General features: G+C 40.1%; 1 protein-coding gene across 2 annotated transcripts in view; it reads left to right on the top strand.

Moving 5' to 3' along the window:
- Positions 1-19,983, top strand: part of NAIP (NLR family apoptosis inhibitory protein) — a 34,865-nt gene extending 14,882 nt beyond the window's left edge. For both annotated transcript variants that reach the window (XM_019463076.2, XM_019463077.2), the window contains exons 8-15: positions 3,807-3,888; positions 5,060-5,117; positions 5,235-7,340; positions 10,387-10,554; positions 12,103-12,255; positions 12,580-12,666; positions 14,690-14,854; positions 18,403-19,983. In XM_019463076.2, coding sequence (XP_019318621.2) covers positions 3,807-3,888; positions 5,060-5,117; positions 5,235-7,340; positions 10,387-10,554; positions 12,103-12,255; positions 12,580-12,666; positions 14,690-14,854; positions 18,403-18,767 — 3,184 coding nt within the window. In that variant the 3' untranslated portion in view covers positions 18,768-19,983. The remainder of the gene's footprint in view (positions 1-3,806; positions 3,889-5,059; positions 5,118-5,234; positions 7,341-10,386; positions 10,555-12,102; positions 12,256-12,579; positions 12,667-14,689; positions 14,855-18,402) is intronic.
- Positions 19,984-21,764: the final 1,781 nt, after the last annotated feature.

The raw sequence follows: 21,764 nt of genomic DNA, 5'->3' as shown, positions 1-21,764 counted from the left end.
TTCACAGAGAATATATGAAATGTTCTTCCCTATCCTTCATAATATTCCTTATTTTTAAGTCATTATCTAATATAGACAGTCCAGCTTTACTATAATCAGTTGTTACATAAGTCTTTTTTGAAATCATTTTTTTTTTTTAATTTGAGAGAGAGACACCACACCAGTGGAGGAGAGGGGCAGAGGAAAGAGAAAGAAAATCTTTTTTTTTTTTAATTTTTAAAAAATGTTTATTCATTTTTGAGATACAGAGACAGAGCATGAGCGGGGAAGGGGCAGAGACAGAGGGAGACACAGAATCCGAAGCAGGCTCCAGGCTCTGAGCTGTCAGCACAGAGCCCAACGTGGGGCTCGAACTCACGAACTGTGAGATCATGACCTGAGCCAAAGTCAGGCGCTCAACCGACTGAGCCACCCAGGCGCCCCAAGAAAGAAAATCTTAAGCAGGCTCCACACTGAGCATGGAGCCCGATGTGGGACTCTATCCCACAACCTTGGGATTATGACCTGAGCCAAAATTAAGAGTCGGACACTCAACTGACTGAGCCACCCAGGCACCCCTTTTTTGAAATAATTCTACTTTTATATCTATGACTTGACATTTAAAGTGAGTTTCTGGTAGGCATAGTTGTGTCTTTGATTTTTTTTTAATAGTCTAATATCTGCTTTCTAATGTGGGTGTTTAAAAAATGTAGCCCCGCGTCAGGCTCTGGGCTGATGGCTCGGAGCCTGGAGCCTGTTTCCGATTCTGTGTCTCCCTCTCTCTCTGCCCCTCCCCTGTTCATGCTCTGTCTTTCTCTGTCCCAAAAATAAATAAAAAACGTTGAAAAAAAAATTAAAAAAAAATGTATATTTAGGGGCGCCTGGGTGGCTCAGTCGGTTAAGCGGCCGACTTTGGCTCAGGTCATGATCTCGTGGTCCATGAGTTCGAGCCCTGCGTCGGGCTCTGTGCTCACAGCTCAGAGCCTGGAGCCTATTTTGGATTCTGTGTCTCCCTCTCTCTGCCCCTCCCCCATTCATGCTCTGTCTCTCTCTGTCTCAAAAATAAACGTTAAAAAAAAAATTAAAAAAAATAAATTAAAAATGTATATTTAATGTAATTATTGATACGGTTAGATTTAAATATACTATTTTGATACTTGCTTTCTATTTCTCCCATCTTGTGTTGACTTTCCTTCTTTCCCAATTATTTCGAATTTGTTTTTTTTTTTTTTTAAGTATTCTGTTCTACTGTTGGCTGATTAGCTGTGCATCTTTATTTTGGCCTTTTATGGCCTGCTCTCGAATTTACAGTGTGCATGTTTAATACATTACAGTCATCTTCAAATATTATTATAAGACTGGACATAGAATGTATGAACCATATAACAGTAGACTCCTGTTTCTCCGCTCTTACGCTTTGTGCTTGTGTTGTCCTATGTTTTTACTTTCCACATATATGACAAATCTCACAATACAGTGTTAGGTCTTTGCTTTCAACTGTTACCTTTTAAATACATTTTAAAAAGAAGAAAAAAATATTTTTTTTATTTACCATCCAAGTTAAACATCCAAAGCACTCTTCGTTCCTTTACGTCTATCTGTTACCATTTTGCTTTTATGGAAGAACATTTCTGGTCTGCTGGCTACCAAGTGTATTGGCTTTGTATGAAAAAGTCTATATCTTATCTTCCTTCAGAGAGTCCTTTCCTTGATGGTTTTGTCAGTATAGTAACCTTGGACAGAAAAATTAAAAGTCCTACTTGCTGATGGGGCGCCCTGGGTAGCTCAGTTGGTTGAGCGTCTGACTTTGGCTCTGGTCATGATCTCACAGTTAGTGGGTTTGAGCCCTTCGTCAGTCTTCTGCACTGTGGGCACAGAGCCCGCTTCAGATCCTCTGTTGTCCTATCTCTCTGCCCCTCCTGGCTTGCACTCTCTCTCTCAAAAATAAATAAACATTTTTTTAAGAAGTCCTACTTGCCATTTACCTGCAACTATCCTTTTATACCTGGACTCCTTTCCAACCATGTAGGAAAATAAGAATGTATTATCCGTTGTTTTGATTCTGCAGCATGAAAATGAGCCTGAGACAGTTGGTTGTTCCTAGTTATCCAATTTATCTAGTCACTTCTATAGTTTTCATGTGTCCAAGGTAATCTTTGTAGAACTCTTTAGAAATTTCCCCCTTGGTTCTTCAGGCAAACATCATACCTGGGTTTAAAGGATATCTACACCCAGTTTGATGATGTCTGGCAAATAGCTTTTGTTTCAAATTTTTATTTGAAACAAATTTAAATTCTAAATTCTAGTTAACATACAGTGTAATAGTGATTTCAGGAGTAGAATTCAGAGATTCATCACTTACATATACCACCCTGTGCCCATCATAACAAGTACCCTCCTTAAATTAATATGCATCACCCATTTAGCCCATCCCCGTACCCATCTCCCCTCTAGCAACCCTCAGATTGTTCTCTGTCATTAAAAGACTCTTATGGTTTGCCTCCCTCTTTTTTTTCTCCCCATGTTCATCTGATTTGTTTCTTAAATTCTGCATATGCATGAAATATATGGTATTTGTCTTTCTCTGACTTACTCACTTAGCATAATACATTCTAGCTCCACCTATGTCATTGCAAATGGCAAGGTTTCATTCTTTTTGATGGCTGAGTAACATTTCGTCTTCTTTATCCATTCATCAGTTGATGGACGTTTGGGCTCTTTCCATATTTGGCTACTGTTGATTGTGCTGCTATAAACATTGGGGTTCATGTGCCCCTTTGAATCTGTACTTTTGTGTCCTTTGGGTAAATACCTAGTAGTGCAAATGGTTTTTAAGTATATTTGTGGTTTTTATCTATATTCATGTTGACGGAGCTCTTTAGAAAATAAACTTTTGATTTGAGAATGACTTTAAATTTTTTTAAAATTTTTTTTTTTTTTTTAACGTTTATTTATTTTTGAGACAGAGAGAGACAGAGCATGAACGGGGGAGGGGCAGAGAGAGAGGGAGGCACAGAATCGGAAGCAGGCTCCAGGCTCTGAGCCATCAGCCCAGAGCCCGACGCGGGGCTCGAACTCGCGGACCGCGAGATCGTGACCTGAGCTGAAGCCGGACACTTAACCGACTGAGCCACCCAGGCGCCCCGAGAATGACTTTAGATTTAGAGATCAGGTACAAAGATAAAACAGAAAGTTCTTATATTCCCACACCCAGTTTCTTAAATCATTGTGGTATATTTGATTTAAATCACATTGGTATGTAGCCAACATTGGTACATTACCATCAATTCCAGCTTTATTTACATCTTAGCAATTTTTCTATTCATGTCCTGTTTTTTGTTTTGTAATTCATAGATGGAGTTTTCTTCTCTGTTTTTGAATCTTTAGGTCCATTTTAGTAAGTTTCATGGATGAGTATTAAATGTGCACTCATTCCTCCAAATTTACTGGCTGTCTGCATTGTTATTTTGTGAACCATTTGCATTGCTGTTGCTGAGAACCATTCTAGATGTTTAATTTTTGCCGTTAAAAACTTGGTAACAGTGGGGTGCTTGGGTGGCTCAGTTGGTTGAATGTATGACTCTTGATTTCAGCTCAGGTCATGATCCCAGGGTTGTGGGATCGAGCCCCAGGTCTGGCTATGTGCTGGGCGTGGAGCCTGCTTGAGATTCTTTTGCCCTCTGCCCTGCTCGTATGCATGTGCACTCTCTCTCAAAAAAGAATACCAAAAACAGAAAACACAGAATTCTATTACAGAATATTTGAAAACCTAATGCAAACGTTTAATTGCATACAACTGGTTTTATAACTTTTAACTTTGTGCTTAGTTGTCAGTTTCTCCAAAATCTGAAGTCCTGTGCAGAAGGGATTCCAGATGACCACAACCACTGTGAACTTTCTGAATTAACGGTAACGAACATCACCTTGTGAATTTTAACAGTATGTGATCATGTGATAGAAAAAATGTTTTTAAGTTTGTTTGTTTGTTTGTTTGTTTGTTTAGGGAGAGAGCTGGAGAGGAGCAGAGAGACACTGAGAGAGATTCCCAAGTGGTCTCTGTGCTGTCAGTGTAGAGCCCCATGTGGGGCTCAGACTCACTAATTGTGAGATCACGACCTGAGCCGAAACTGAGTTAGATGCTTAACTGACTGAGTCACCCAGGCACCCCTAGAAAATGGTTTTTGAACAGGAATTGCTCATCCTAAATAAGGAAATACGTTCTACAAATACCTATTAAGCACCTATCGTGTACTAAGTATAGATGAGGATACTATAATAAGACCTAACAGTTAGCTTCACGAAATGTAGAGTCAGTCCCTTCTACTTTGGGGCCCAGACTCTTAGACTTAGATCTGATTAGCATCCAGGCTACCTGGATTCCCTATGTGATCTTTATTTGGAAGACCATAAAATTTGACTTGGCCTTTTTCTAGGGCTCAGAAGATAATATTTTTCTTTACAAAAGCAAATGACCAACTGATAAATCCAGATCATAGGTTGGTCCCTTTAAACTGAGAAATCCTACACTGTTCTCTGAGATCAAAGTCACTGTTAACCTAGTACAGATGTACACACCTCTTCTTTGAGGCTGTATGTTAGATCTTTTATGTCTTTGATTCTACGAAAAGAAAACAAAGTAACTTGATCTGCACTTGATGGAAAAATAAAATTGAAGACGAAAGTCTTGGGGATATCTCAGTAACTTCTTTCGTAAGAAATACGATCGTTCCATATCCCAGGTATGTATATTAAAAATGTGAATAACTATGGTCAGAAGCTGCACTCAGTTATGTTTGGAGGGCCCCTCTCATTGCACACGTTGTGGTTCTGGTTGTCTGGAGAGGAACCACTGCCCGATTCACCCGTAGCATGTGTCATACATGGGCCACCTAGGAGACACTTGAGGGTATTTGCAGATCATTTATTGTTTCATATTTGTGCTGCTCTCCCCTTCAACCGGCATAAACATCTGGGCGGGGGGGGGGGGGGGGCTTTGTTTAGATGTTTGGTCCCCAGCTGTGACATGATGCCCTACTGTCTTACACAGAATTTGATTTAACAGAGGATTTTATTTTCAAAGGACACCACAAGTGAAAGCTATGGTGAAGATTCAGCAGCAGTTAGTTCTGTAGTACCAGGTAAGGATTTCAAAGCGACACAGGGGATGATACGCATGTGTACCTCTGTTTGTGTGTAGCAGATTTGAAGAGAGAGAGTACATCTTTGCAGCTGTGCCTTTTTTCTTCTCTCCACAGCAGTGGCCCAGGGTGAAGCCCAGTGGCTTCAGGAGGCGAAGAATCTGAGCGAGCAGCTGAGAGAATTCTATACCAGTGCCAGTTTCCGCCACATGTGTTTGCTTGAGGCCTCTCCCTCTCTGGCCACCGACCACTTGCTGGGTTGTGATCTAGCCCTGGCTTTAAAACACATCAGCAGTCCTGTGGAAGAGCCCGTGGTGTTGCCGGAGGTCTTTGCCAACTTGAACTCGGTCATGTGTGTGGAGGGCGAAGCAAGTAGTGGAAAGACAGTCCTGCTGAAGAAAATAGCTCTTCTATGGGCATCAGGATGCTGTCCCTTGCTGAACAGGTTCCAGCTGGTCTTCTATCTCTCCCTTAGTTCTACCAGACTGGACCAGGGGCTGGCCACCATCATTTGTGACCAACTCCTAAAAACGGAAGGCTCTGTCACCGAAATGTGCCTGAGGAACATCATCGAGCAGTTAAAGAATCAAGTGTTATTCCTTTTGGATGACTACAGAGAGATGTGCTCAGTTCCCCAGGTCATAGAAAAACTAATTCAAAAAAACCACTCAAGGAGCTGCTTATTGATTGGTGTACATACAAACAGGGCCAGGGACATCCGCCGATACCTAGACACGATTCTGGAGATAAAAGTGTTTCCCTTCTATAATACCATGTATTTATTACGGAAACTCTTTTCACACGATATGAGTTGTCTGCGAAAGTTTATGGTTTACTTTAGAATGAGCGAGAATTTGCGGGGAATTCACAAGACTCCTCTCTTTGTAACATCACTGTGTGCTAACTGGTTGCAGTATCCTTTGAACAAAGCCATTGATGGTGTGGCTGTTTTCAAGTCGTATATAGAATGCCTTTTCTTAAAGCACAAATCTAAAGCTGAACTTGTCAGAGCAACCGTGTCCTCTTGTGGCCAGCTGGGCTTGAAAGGTTTGTTTTCATCTTGCTTTGAGTTCAGTGACGATGACCTTACAGAAGCAGGAATTGATGAAAGGGAAGATTTAGTTTCGTGCCTGTTGAGCAAATTCACAGCCCAGAGACTAAGACCCGTCTACCAGTTTCTAAATCCCGCATTCCAAGAATTTCTTGCAGGGAAGAGGCTGATTGAACTTCTGGATTCTGACAGGCAAGAAGATCAAGATTTGGGACTTTCTTATTTGAAACGAATTAACTCATCAGTGACGGCTGTAGGTCTCTACAGCAATTTTTTGAATTACTTCTCCTGCCACCCTTCAACAAAGGCAGGGCCAAAGATGGTATCTCATTTGCTTCATTTGGCAGATAGTAAAGAGTCATTGGAGATAATAATGAAAAACAATGACTACCTGAAGCACCATCCAGAAATTTCAGAGAAGTTGGAATGTATGAGATCAGTGTGGCAGGTATCTCCAGAAAGTTACTTTTCAATCATTTCAAACCAGTTACTGTCTCTTGCCATAAAAATTGCTTACCAAAGCCACACTGTTGCTGCCTGCTCTCCATTTATTTTGCAGTTCCTTCAAGGGAAAACCCTGAATTTGGATGTACTTAATTTACCGTATTTTTTTGACCACCCAGAAAGCCTATTAGTGTTGAGGAGCATCCAGGTCTCCATAAGAGGAAATGAGGTACACACACTAGATTTGTCAATCTTGGAAACATGCATAGACAAATCACAGGCACCGACTGTTGATCAGGACTGTGTTTCTGCCTTTGAATCTGTGAGTGCGTGGAAGCAGGATATAGCTGAAAAAGAAGAAAACGTAAAGCACTTTCAGAACCTGAGACTCGCGAAACCACCAGACATCAGTTCTGGCTATTGGCACCTTTCTCCAAAGCAGTACAAGATCCCCCTTCTGGAAGTGCATGTGTCTGGAGGGGCCACTGTGAACCAGGAGATGCTCAGGGTTCTCACAGTCATTTTCTCGGCCTCGCAGTGCATCGAACTCCATTTACAAAACAGTGGGGAATTTATGGTGGGCATCGGCCCTGCTCTGGAGCAGAGTAAGGACTCTGTCACCAAGTGCTCAGTGTTCTGCCTGGAGCTGAGCACAGCAGAACAGGAATTGCTTCTCACCCTGCCTGCCCTGGAGTCTCTTCAAGTCTTGGGGACAAGGCAGGTACCAGGTACACCTGAATATATCTTAGATGACTATTCTGATGTGTAATTTTATTTTCTCACTCTTAGTTTTAGGTGGATGGAAACTTCTGAAAGCATGAGACCATAAATGCTGGCTGATAGAATAGATATAAGATAATCCTTTGACAAAAAGGGAATTAGATGACAAAAAAAAAAAGATAACTGTTGACTAACCTATTTTTTCTTTTAAAAAAAAAATTTTTTTTTAATGTTTATTTATTTTTGAGACAGAGAGAGACAGAGCACGAATGGGGGAGGGTCAGAGAGAGGCAGACACAGAATCTGAAACAGGTTCCAGGCTCTGAGCTGTCAGCACAGAGCCCGACGTGGGGCTCGAACTCACGGACTGCGAGATCATGACCTGAGCCGAAGTCAGCCGCTTAACCGACTGAGCCACCCAGGCGTCCCGACTAACCTATTTTTTCAATAGGATTAGTGAAAGGCCTCTGAATAATAGAATGCTTTTTGAATAATTAACATAAAATCAAAATATTAACCAATGAAAGCTTTTTTTCTTAAAGTTTGCTTATTGATTGATTGCACATGGGGGAAGGGGCATTGGGAGGGAGAGAAAGATCCCAAGCAAGCTACGCACTGTCAGATGGAGCCCAACTCGGGGCTCAAACTCAAAGTGAGATCATGACCTGAGCCAAGGTCAAGAGTCGGCCACTTACCCGACAGAGCCATCCAGGTGCCCCCCCAATGAAGGCTCTTAATAACCAGACACAAATTACTTACTCGTAAAAGGATAGGGGAGCCTGGGTGGCTCAGTTGGTTAAGATCTGACTTCGCCTCAGGTCATGATCTCATGGTTCCTGAGTGTGAGTCCCACATGTGCTGAGCTTGAGCCCGCTTCGGGTAAAACAGGAGCCTTGCTGCTCTTTCTCTCTCTCTCTCACTCTCTACCTCTTGTGGGATTCTCTTTCTTTCTCCTTCTCTCAGTCCCATGCTCACTTGTGCCCTCTAAATAAATTCATTCATTCATTCATTCATTCATTCATTCATTCCATGTACCATGATGCTTGAAAATTACCCTTACCCTGCCTGCTTAACAGAAGAAAGGGCTTGTACCCTCTGGGAAATAATCGCTCTCATTTGTGTCCCCTGTCACTTGTCTAAGCAATATTTGAGATGTTTCAGTGTCGCCTTTGTGTGTCCTGCATTACATTTATTCCTAGGTATTTTAGACACTTTTGTAAATAGTATTTATGTTGTTGTTGTTGTTGTTTTTTAATTTTCTGCTGCTTGTATGGCTTTGGTTTTCAGCAGTTTGTTATATGCCTAGATGTGCTTTACTCTGTGTTACCTTGCTGGAGGGTCACCAAACGTTATTAGGATCTGTGGGTAGATATTTATCCTCAAATTTAGAAAACAACTTACTCTTTTTAAAATGCCTTTTTATGGTGAAATATTCCTAACACTTAACGTGTTAACCATTTTTGAGTGCACATTTCAATGTCATTAAGTACATTTCCAGTGTTGCACAACCAGCACTTTTATCCATTTCCAGAACGTTTTCATCGCTCCAAACGGTAACTCTGTACCAGTGAAACAGTGCCTCCTTTCTCCGCCAAGCCACTGATAAGATCTATCCTACTTTTCATCTCTATGAATTTGTCCAGTCTAGGTATTCTGTAAGTGGAATCATACAACATTTTGGCTTTTTGTGTCTGGCTTGTTTCACCTGGCATATTTTTGAGATTCATTTGTATTGCAGCCTGTATCAGAACTTGGTTCCCTTTGATAGCTAATCTTCCCGTGTATATATCAGGTTTTGTTTATCCATTCATCTGTTGATGGACACTTGCTTTTCTTCTGGCTATTGTGAGCAATGTTGCTGTCAACATGGGTGTACAAATATCTTTTTGAGATCCTGCTTGCAATTGTTTTGGATATATACCTAAAAGTGGGGTGCTGGATGATGTTAACAATAATTCCAATTTCTGTGGAACCTCTAAACTGTTCACCACAGTGGCTACACCAGTTTATATTCCCATCAGCAATGTATGAGGGTTTCAGTTTCTCCACAACCTTGTCAACACTTGCTGCTACATATATTTTTTTTAATTAGAAAGTCATCCTATTAGGTGAGAAATGGTATCCCATTGTGGTTTTGATTTGCATTTCCCTAATGACTAACGGTTTTGAGCATCTTTTCATGTACTTACTGGTTATGTGTCCTTTTTTGAGACAGGTCTATTAAATCTTTGCCCATTTTTAAAATAATTTTTAACATTTATTTTTGAGAGAAGGAGAGAGGGAGAGACAGACAGACAGAACATGACCAGGGGAGGGGCAGAGAGAGAGGGAGACACTGAATCTGAAGCAGGCTCCAGGCTCCGAGCTATCAGCACAGATAGCTTGAACTCATGAACCATGAGATCATGACCTGAGCCAAAGTCAGACGCTTACCCTACTGAGCCACCCAGGTGCCCCATTCCTTGCCCATTTTTTAATTGTGTTATCTTTTTGTCTTGAGTTGTAGGAGTCTTTATAGAATAACTAATATTCTAGTTATTGAATCCTTAATGGACATATGGTTTGAAAATATTTTCTATTTTGGAGATAGTCTTTTCATTGTGTCAATAATGTCTTTAAATGCACATAAGTTCTAAATTACTGTTTTTGGTAGCATATCTAAGAATCCATTGTCAAAGCCAAGGTTATGAAGATTGACTCCGATCTTTTCTTCTGGTGGCGGTTCCATTTTAAGGTAGCTATGTATGGTGGTGGGAGGTAGGGTCCAACACCATTCTTTTGCATGTGGAAATTCTGTCATTTCAGCACTGCTTGGGAAGACGTCTTACTTTTGTGCATCCAGAGTAGCACAGGGCTTCTCATAGAGTAATCAGTAGACGCTACAAAAAGCAGCATGTTCATATATGTGCTTTCTAGAAAAAACAATGTTTTATGATATATGGAAGGTTTTTATTTGCAAATAAGAAAATGGATTGCTGACTCAAAATGACAGTTTCAAATTTTCCATTTGGAATTCCTTAGATTAATAATGGCAAACTGTGTGCTGCCTTCTAGGTAAACTTTTTACTAATTTGGACAAGTTCCTATGCCTGAAAGAACTCTCTGTGGATCTGCATCATCAACAAAATGTTTTTGCACTCATTCCTGAAGAATTCTTCAATCTCCACCACATGGAGAAATTACTGATCAAAATTTCAGCTGAGTATAGTCCTTCTAAGCTAGGTAAGGATGGCACTTTGATTGACGTGTTTTTGCATCGTTTGGAAAGGCAACTTGGCCAATAACTAAGAGTTACAGCTTTTGTAAATCTCAGGTTGTAGCCTGTATCCATAATGAATTGTAGGAATAGCACTCTTCCTCATTAAGAAAACAGAGAACTGTAGGGGCACTTGGCTGGCACAGTCGGTAGAGCCTGCAACTCTTGATCTTGGCCTGAGTTTGAGCCCCATAGTCAGTGTAGAGATTAAAAAAATCTTTAAAAAGAAAGCAGAGAGGTATTTGAAGTTATTGAGCCCTTACTATACATGTCCTAGCAATTGTTTTTTTCCTTAAAACTTTGAGCGTTTTTATTTTGAGAGACAGAGACAATATGTGAGTGGGGGAGGGGCAGAGAGAGAGAGAGAGACATACAGCCGCGGGGCTCGAACCCACCAAAGGTGAGATCATGACCTGAGCTGAAGTCAGACGTTTAACTGAGCCACGAGGTGTCCCGACATGTTAGGAATTGTTCTAAACATTTTACAAATATTAACCCATTTAATCTTCAGACCCTTCTATGAGGTAAGGTACATGTTTAGGACATGTTAGGAATTGTTCTAAACATTTTACAAATATTAACCCATTTAATCTTCAGACCCTTCTATGAGGTAAGGTACTATTAATGTTACCTTAAAGCTAGGGAAATTGAAGTATAAAGAAGATAAGTAATTTGCTTGAGGTCAACCAGCTAAGGAAATGGTAAATCTGGGATTCAATCAGATCTAGGACTTCTGATTACTCCTAAGTCTGCGCTTTTAACCATTGGTAAAATGTCTCTTCAAACTATTTGGGAGAATTATTTTGATTTTATTTAATTTGCTCTTAAATTTCAACTTTCAGATCTTCCAGATTGGAGTGGAGGAGGGGAAATCTGCTGATGGGTAGCAATTGGAAGCATTTCCCCTTTTCTCACCAGCCTATGCTATTGATTGAACAATTTGTGCAGCCATCTTTCCTAAATGCATCTTGTAACAAAATGACTTAGGTGTCCTCAATTCCTAGTTCAGTGAAGACTGAGCCCTACATATTGAGGCAATGTAAATCTCTGTGGAATTAACAGGAAGAGTTGCATGCTATAAAATTCTTTGAAGCTGAAAGTGGAAGTGGTAGTTTTCTTGTATTTGTAATTTTTACATCAAATTTAGGTTTTCTTCAGATTTGTCATGGCTGTTATGTTCCTTTGTATCATATTCCTACTGTGTAAATGCCGGTCACATGCAAACTTAAGACATTAGCATGTTAAAGCCTAAGGTGACCTTACTGAGTCTAAACTCTTAGCTCTTATTTTATAAAAGAGAAAACTGATCCCCAGAGAGTGTCAGTAACTACCTGTCCAAGTTAACATAACTCACAGGTTAGTTGCAGAACTTGAACCTATAAGTGGCCCAATTCTTGGATCATTACTTCATGGTGCTTTGTTCTAACTCTGTATTGTTGAAACAGAACGATATGGCTAATTCTGAAAGAAATTTGCAATTTTCTCTAATTTCTGAAATCTTTGATATTTTATAGTGAAATTAATTGAGAATTCTCCAAACCTTCATGTTTTTCATCTGCAATGTAATTTCATTTCGGATTTTGAATCTGTCATGACTGCACTTTCTTCCTGCAAGAAACTCAAAGAAATTAATTTTTCTGGATCATTTTTCACACCCATCCCATTTGGTAAGACCTAAGATCATAAAATTTTGGTTTTAGATGCATCTGTATGCAGAGTCATTTTAGGCACTTTTAAAAGGTAAATTTTATTAAATATGTACTTGAGGTCAAAGAATTAAGCTATTAGATCTGATTTTAAATGAATTTTCAAATAAGGTGTATTTGTTTCTGGAAGTTTAAATATTTGTAGTTATCAGAATTATTTCCTGAGCTTTAATTATTTAGTCATACTAATTAATAAAAATCTGAATTACTGTGTTGATACTCTTTACATACATTTGTTGGTATAAAAGACGTAGCTGACAAACCTATTTGTTTTCCCTTTTATAGTCACTGCTTTGCCAAATTTTATTTCCCTGAAGATACTAAGTCTTAAAAACCAACAATTTCCTGATAAGGAAACATCTGAAAAATTTGGTATGTTTGCAAAATTGTGCCTTTTACTTTTTATTCTTCCCCTGAAATCCTTCTATTTTGTGTAAGCCACAGCAGATCACTATAGATATTAGCGGCCCTTACTCATTTGGAGGAAGGGGCAGGGGCTGCTCAGCTTTGAGCCTCCAAATGCCTGATCTCACTTGATCTCATTCAATAGTCACTCATTCTTAGAGTGACTTATTTCTTTGAATACATGTTTGGTCATTACAGCATGATGCAATTTCATTGTCAGGGACCCATTCCAAACCTGCTAAATCCCTGTTATGTCAAAGGTTTTTGGAATATAGATAAAACTATCTTTTCAAGGTTAAGAGAACTTTGTGAAAACTCAGAATTGACAAAATGGTAACTATTGAAATTGCCTAAATACTCAATTTTTTTTATGATTACAAAAGGAATGTGTGCTCATGGAAGAATTCTAATAGACGTTAAAAGATAAATCCAGGCATATTAGAAACTTTGAGAGTTCATTTGAACAAAAATGGATTTGAATCAGGCAGTGTCCAGTGAATGAAGGACATAGCTCTGAGAGGCTGAACCAAACGAAAGATTTTTTTATAGGCATAAGGGAGCAGGAACAGGGAAGTTATCGTAGACAAAAAAGCAGGTGCGTTGGTTACTGTAAGGTTACTTTCCTTTAGAGGGGATAGCAGAGTTCTATTGGGTAGATTACCTAACTAGTGCTGATCTGGCAATTCCTGATTGGCTGGTTTTAGATTCCATTTCTGGGACAGCTCAAACTAAAAATTAAGTCTTGGTTTAGTGATGTGGGGCTTGGCAAAAGCAACTCATTTTGGGCTTTTTGCTTTTTTCTTTTAACACAGGAAAATATAAGAGGAGGCAGTGGAGATAGGGAGTATAGAGCGGTTGTGCTTCTCAAACGTTAGCATGATTACCTGGATGTCTTCCTCTTCCCTTCTCTCCTCTTGCCTTCCTTTGCAGGCAGCATGTGGCTGGGGGAGGAGCAGGAAGACTGAGTGGGGCAGAGGCAAAATTGAGGGGCCAAGGAGGTGGCTGCCATATACAACAAGTTGATTAAATTAATAATACATTAAGTATAATGAGAATCAAATTTCCTCATGGTTGGAGAAGGAATTGACAAATATTGAAAGGAGAGGCTAGAAAGAACTTTAAGGTATTAAATTAGATGTGGAAATACTGGTGTGGACTCATGGTTTTTAATGTTTATATATATACACACATGTTTATATATGTATATATATATACACATATATATGTATATATATACGTGTATATATATATATACACATATAGTGAGCTACATGTCTCTATATACACACATATACATAACTCGGTCAACTGAGATATTAAAAAAGATCCTCGTATTAATGAGTGCCCCAAATGCCAGATCTTGACTCCTAAATACTGGCCTCCCTAAAAGGAACCACGGTCTTTAGAGAAATGGCTGATAGAAGAACTGGATGGAACACAGAATTTAAAACCCAAGCTTGGAACACTGTTGGATGCTAGAAAGTGTTAAAAATATTTCCAAGTCTAAGGTCTTAGAAGGAGATCACTTTCAAGTGATCCATAATGTACCAAGCCAAGGTGGGGTCGAAGTGCAAAGGTATGAGTAGCGGATTGTGAAGCTTTAGTGCTGGGAGGCAGAAGTAGAAATCACTGAGGATGATATAGCAGGAGATAGGATTGAGAGGAAGGTGGCTGAAGCCATTTAAGAAGCTAGGAGAATATCCTGGAGGCCAGTAGAAGCTTGAGTCTAAAAAGGAAAAGGAAATATCGTAGGCATTCTGGACCTCAGTGCCGGAGAGATTGGTAGGGGGACGGTAGAGGAATTGTTGACTGGAGGTAGCAGTGAGGATCAAGGTGTAGGCTGACCCCTTTCTCTTGCGCTTTGGAGAGGAAGAGGAACAGCCTCCATGCTACATGGGGCCTCCTGGACTATGCGTGATTTTGAGGCTATACATTACCATTATTTGGTAACACATTGCACGGAAAATACCTTTTTTGTCTCTTCTGATAGCCTACACCTTAGGTTCTCTTAACAACCTGGAAGAACTGGAACTTCCTACTGGGGATGGGATTCAGCAAGTGGCCAAACTGATCATCCAGCAATGTCAGCATCTTCAGTTTCTTCGAATTCTCTCATTGTGCCAGATTTTGGATGATGACAGTGTGATGGAAATTGGTGAGTTAGCCTTAGATAAATGGTTTCAGCTTGCAGAAAAGCCAGTGTTAGTACTCAAGCTTTCTGTTGCAAAATGTTGATAGCCTCCTGTGTGAGATTACACAGTGCCTCAAGTCTGTTTTGACTTTGTGTTCCTGATACCAGGCTACATATCCTCCATGCACTCCTTTTTATACCATTTTAAAAACTGAAGATTACACATACAGAAAAGTACACAAATCCTAAGTGTACAGCTCAATAAATTATCCAGTAAACATACATGAACGTTTTATTAACCATACTTGGTGGTTAACCATACTTGGTTGGAAATCACCCAGATTACAGAGTATTGCAAAGATCACAGAAGCCTACATCCTGTGTGCTCTGACAACATTCCCCTCCTTTCCACAGGTGACCATTAGACCCCTTTTGTTCACCATAGATTAGTTTCACTGTTTTAAACTTTTATGTAATGGAATCCCTCCCAGTATGTACTTTACCTTTTTTGGCTCGCCTTTATATTTATTGCATATTGTTACATGAGGCTAGCGTTCACGGATTTTCATTGCCATATATTATTCTACTGTATGACTATATATACCTCAACTTACCCATTCAACTGGGTATTTGAGTTATTCTCAGTATTTGACTAGTGTGAATAATGCTATGAACATTATTATGCATGACCTTTGATGTATGTATGGAAGTATGTTAGGGGTGGAATATGTGTCACATGGTATAGACAGATTCAGTTTTCCACAGTTGTACCAATTTACATTCCTACCAGCGGTTGTGTCACATTCTGGCCTGTACTTGTACTGTCAGATCTCTGAACTTGAGCCATTCTGATGGATCTGTAGTAGTATCTCATTGTGGATTTTTTTCTATTGGTATATTTTTATGTTTTATGATGGGTAAATTTCAGCAACTTAGGTTTTTTTGCTTTTTTTTTAGAGAGAGAGAGATGAAGAACAGGGCAGGGGCAGAGAGGGAGAGGAACAGCATACCTGTATCCCTTAGGTAAATATCTAGTAGTGGAACTGCTGGGTCATAGGGTAGTTCCATTTTTGGTTTTTTGAGGAACCTCCATACTATGTTCCAGAGTGGCTGCACCAGCTTGCATTCCCACCAGGAATGCAAAAGAGATCCTCTTTCTCTGTGTCCTCGCCAACATCTGTTGTTGCCTGAGTTGTTCATGTTAGCCATTCTGACAGGTGTGAGGTGGTATCTCATTGTGGTTTTGACTTGGATTTCCCTGATGATGAGTGATGTTGAGCATCTTTTCACGTGTCGGTTAGCCATCTGGATGTCTTCTTTGGGCAAGTGTCTATTCATGCATTCTCTCTCTTTCTTTTTTTTTCTTTAAGCTGATTGGTTTACCAATTTATTGCTTTCATTTCTTTTCTTACCTCTATTATCTTCTACAGATAGAAGGTTTTGTCCTAACGTCTTGAGATGGGATAATTTCAGTGCTTTTGGCTTTAGCTCCATCTCACAAATTTTACATGTCATATTTTCAGTCTTACTTAGTTCAAAATATTTTGTTATTATTTATTTTTTGGCCACACCAGGTATTTAGAAAGGTACTGCTTAACTTCACTGTTAAGAAAGAATATACATTATATGATTTTAATTTTGAAATTTGTTGAGACTTGTATTATGGGTCAACATAACATAAAATCACACTAAAATGGTCAATTTTAGTAAATGCTCCATTTCACTTGAAAAAAAAAGTTTTCTGGGGCGCCTGGGTGGCTCGGTCGGTTAAGCGTCCGACTTTAGCTCAGGTCATGATCTCACAGACCGTGAGTTCGAGCCCCGTGTCAGGCTCTGGGCTGATGGCTCAGAGCCTGGAGCCTGCTTCCGATTCTGTGTCTCCCTCTCTGTCTGCCCCTCCCCCGTTCATGCTCTGTCTCTGTCTCAAAAATAAACGTAAAAAAAAAAAAAAAAAATTAAAAAGTTTTCTGCAGTTCAAATGAAATGTTGAGGGATGCCTGGCTGGCTCAGTGGGAAGAGTATGTGACTCTTGATCTTAGGGTCATGAGTTCACGTATGCTCACATTGGGCATGGAGCCTACTTAAAAAAAAAAAAGTTGAAATTATTGTTCAAATGTTTGATATTTTTATGGATTTTTATTTGCTTGTTCTAACTAGGACAGGGGTGTTAAAATCACCCCAATTAATCTTCTTCTTTTCCCTTTAGTTCTGTTTTTACTCTATATATTTAAAATATATAGGTCCATACATATTTAGGATTTAAATCTAGCTACATAGAGATTTAGAATTGTTAAATATTCCTGGCAGATCAACCCTCTTTATTTCTAGTAAAACTTCTTGCCTTATTATCAGTCATTTCATCATACATTAATACAGTTGCTCCGGTATGCTTTTGGTATTTGCATCTTGGCTTTTCCCTTCCTTTTAATATTTTCATGTCCTTATATTTAAGGTGTGTCTCTTGTAAAAATCTATAATTAGGTTATTTTTCTTAATTTTTTTAATGTGGGAGACAGAGGATCTGAAGTGGGCTCTGTACTGACAGCAGAGAGCCTGACGTGGGGTTCAAATTCACAAACCATGAGATCAGGACCTGAGCCAAAGTCGGCTGCTCAACCTATGGAGCCACTCAGGCACCCCCCTCCCACCCCCCACCCCCCCATTTTGCCTTCGTTTTTGACATTTGTTTCAGAGAGTATGGAATTTGATTTTGGTGCTCATTTTCTTTCACATTTCTAGCTCCCATCATTTCTTTTGCTCAGCAGGCAGTCTTTTTTTGTATTTGAATGTAAGGTTTATCTGGCCCTGCTTTAGTGGCTTTTAAGATTTTCTTTGCTTTACATTTTGTCATTTGCTATGAACTGAATTGTGTCCCTCAATGATCCATGTGTTGAAACCCTAACCTTTGGAGACAGTCTGCTTGAGCAATGACAATACAATACCCTACAATGGTAGTTGTACTACGTTGTGCTTAGGTGTGGATTTCTTTGTATTTATTCTGCTTGGGGTTTATAGACCTTGAAGCTGTGGCTTGGTGTCTTTAGCCAGTTTGGAGAAGTTTTTGGCCAACACGCACATAGCTGCTTCCCAATTCTTTGTCATTTTCTTTACTCTCCTTCTGATAGCAGAACTCAACCTAATTTGGGGTCATAGGATCAGGAAAAAGAGTTCTATAGAGAACTGAAGACAGAATGGCCCAGACACATTTGGGAGGGGAGAGATTGAGAGAGCATTTCAAATAGAGGTAATCATTTGCATGGATTAAGGAGAACCAGGCATATTTAAAGATAGGCAGGAATTTGTTGTGAGAATAGACTGGAGAGGAATGTAAAAGCCAGACTGGAGAAAGCTTCACAGGATGTGTTAGAAAGGGTGAGTCTCGGGGCGCCTGGGTGGCTTAGTTAAGCATCTGACTGGCTCAGGTCATGATCTCACAGTTTGTGAGTTCGAGCCTCATGTCAGGCTCTGTGCTGACAGCTCAGCCAGGAGCCTGCTTCGGATTCTGTGTCTCCCCCTCTTACTGAAATGAAAGTCCTTATGATTCTATTTTCACCAACACTTTGCTTTTATAGCCAAGGTAGCAATCGATGGAGGTTTCCAGAAACTTGAGGACCTAAATCTTTCAGTCAATCACAAGATTACAGAGGAAGGATACAGAAATTTCTTTCAAGCACTGGACAACATGCCACACTTGAAAGAGTTGACTATTTCTAGGCATTTTACTGAATGCATCAAAGCTCAGGCCACAACAGTCAAGTCTTTGAGTCAGTGCATGTCACGACTGCCAAGCCTCATCAGACTTAACATGTTAAGTTGGCTCCTGGATACAGAAGACATCAAACTGCTTACTGCCATGAAGGAAAGACATCCTCAATCTAAACGCTTATTTATTCACTGGAAATGGGTACTGCCATTCTCTCCAATCGTTCAGGAATAGAAGATGTACCTAAAAACTGAATTACAAATTTGTGTCAACAATCCTAAAAACTTCCCTCTCCAAAAACATTTTATTAAGTCTTGCACACAAAAGGATATTTACAGTAAGGCATGTTAAAGAAAACCCCAAAACCACTACAAGAACCTTTGCAGTCCCTGAATGATTCTCTCCAACTAAATAGAGATCAGTTCTTCAATCAAGTTTATACACCTAACCCTCCACAATCGAGGATCAGCAGCCAGTTTTCAGACTGTGGTAAGGAGGATAAAAAGAGTTATGGGAATGGAGTGAGGTACACAGATCTTAAAGATGGCTTTAAGAAGTATTCAAGTTACATATAATGTGAATTTCAAGACTGAATCCATTTTCTACATAAATAAAACAAGACTTTACCACCAGTCCAGTTTAATCTTTTGTGGGCCAAGAGATACGCCTTAATACTTCTAAGATTTGTTGGGTATATTAATTTTGGTATAAGAGGCCCATACAAGGTAGAAGTAAGATTTAAGGGAAAAAGCTCCTAGTACAGAGGCTTTTGATTCAACACTTACTGTATCAGCATGAAGTACAAAATAGCACTTCTAAGATTCAAACTAAAATGGAGAGGGCGCAGCCCTCCACATCAGGTTTGTTGAAATGCAGCCCAAGAAGGTTTGAGCTTTGGGCATCTGGCTGACAAAGTGCCTTAGAGGTATTAGAGGAAGCCATTCATGTGGGGGTACTGCGCTAGAAAAACCACGCGTCGCATGGATCTGCTAGAAGAACACACTGGAAGCAGGGAAAGAAGTCTCTTGCTCCTACAGTGTCTTACCACTACTCTCTACTGACAAAGCTTTATACTGTGCCTGCTGCGGGGACAGGTCGTTACAGAGTGAAGATCTATTACTGCAGAGAAGGGCAATAAAGGCTGGATTTGGACACGAGAAGCAACAACTTGATAACTGATAAAACTATTACTTATTAAATAGCTTAGACCTAAACTAAAAAGAACCTTGTTAGATTTAAGATTGATAGGATGCACATAAATATTTATAGAAAACCTCTTACATGATCTAGAAGACACAGGGAACCGGCTAGTGATTGACTTCAGGGAGGGGGGCCAGGATAGCAAGGGAATAGCAGGAAGGTCTGTTTCTTTTTTCTTTGCAGATCTTTTGTACTATTTGAATTCTGTACCATGTGTGTGTACTATTAAAAATGGTATTTTAAAAACTAAGAGAACTCCATGCAAATATCTCTCCAAACCTTCTGATAAGGGCTTCTAGTTTAAAGCAGGGGGCTCCAAGTACGGCCTGAGTCTGTAGAGCCTCTGGGCGAAGACTAGTTTTTACATTTTTCCAATAAAAAAATAACATACATGTGACAGAGACCATGATCAGTGGCCTGCAAGGCTAAAATAATTCTGGCCCTTTACAACGAATGGAATACTTCCATGATAGACTGTTTTTAGATTGTAAGATTCCCATGCCCTTTTATTCCTGTATGTTAGTCTCCACATGATGCCCAGGCCATCCCTCATTGCCCTGTCACCCTCATGTTTCTAAACTTCTCCCTTTCTGATCACATGTTCCAACATTCTACCACTCTCTAAATCCTTCCACTGTACCCTACCCACATGAGAAACCTCCTCTACCATTCTCAACTTCTTATCCAAACAATATCTTCTTGTTCTAACTTCCCCTTTCTCGAATTTTTACCATGACTCACAGTAAGAAATTTCCTATCAACAATCAACACATTTATAAACATGTACACAAATGAACCAAGATTCACAAAAAACTCTAAAAGCTGTATGTGATGCCGCTGGTCACTCCCTCCTCTCAAGTTTCATTTGGCTTCCAGGGCATTCCTTCTGGATTTCCTAACCAACCTAGAATTCTCTCAGCCTCCTTTACTGCTTTTTCTCATATCTGACCTCTAAACACTGATAGCTCTATGCAAATGCATTTACTTCGTGATCTGGTCCTGTTGCATGGTTTTAAATTCCAAGTCTATGCTAACTTACCTATTTTCAGCTCTATCCCAGATCTCTCCTCTGAACTCTTGACTCCTGACTCCTGTTAATGGGCATCTCAGGTTTGACCTGTCTTAACCCAATTCCTGTCTTTCCTTTCCCACAAGTATTCATGGTTACTTAATTTTTTTAGAGTGCATGCAAGCAGGGGAGGGGGCAAAGGGAGAGAGAGTGAATCCTAAGCAGGTGCCATGCTCACCTCAGAGTCCGACACAGGGCTCAACCCATGACCCTGGGCTAACGACTAGAGCAGAGGTCAAGAGCTGGGACACTGAGCTGATTGAGCCACCCTGGCAACCCTCCCACAAGCACTCTTTATGTTGACTTCTCCATGTCTTTAATTCTAGCTTTGTTCTTCCACTTGCTTAGGCCCAAAATCTTGGGGGGTCATCCTTGATCTCTCTCTTTCATACTCTACATGTAATCTACTGGCAAATGCTGAGCTTTACTTAGCATTTGTCAATAGATCCCATCACTACTGACCACTGGTCCTAGTCAGCCTGCTTCTTCCCTTGAAACTTATGGCCTATTTTCTATTAAAAAAATTTTTTTTAAGCTTATTTTTCAGAGAGGCAGAGGTAGCATGAGTGGTGTAGGGGCAGATAGAGAGGGACAGAGAGAATCCTAAGCAGGCTAAGCACAGCCAGTACAGAGGCTGATGTGGGGCTGGAACTCACGAAACCATGAGATCACGACCTGAGCTGAAACCAAGAGTCCGACGCTTAACCAGACTGAGCCACCCAGGTTGCCTGTGAGGTCTATTTTCAACACAAAAATTGCAGTCATAAGACTCTTCAATACATTAGATCACACTATGCCTTTGGTTCAACACCTTCCAATGGATCCCAGATCAAAGTAAATACAGTGGTCTATGTGTGACCTGACCCCTGACTACCTCTCTTACCTCTTTTTAATCTCTCCCCCTTGCTCACTTCCATTCCAGCCATACTGGTTTCTTTTGCCATTCCCTGAACAGGCCAAAC

The sequence above is a fragment of the Panthera pardus genome, unplaced genomic scaffold, assembly GCF_024362965.1.
Source record: "Panthera pardus isolate Hobbes unplaced genomic scaffold, ASM2436296v1 HiC_scaffold_2, whole genome shotgun sequence".
Lineage (NCBI taxonomy): Eukaryota > Metazoa > Chordata > Mammalia > Carnivora > Felidae > Panthera > Panthera pardus.
The sequence above is the reverse complement of the archived record's forward strand: the minus strand, read 5'-3'. Positions and strand labels throughout refer to the sequence as shown.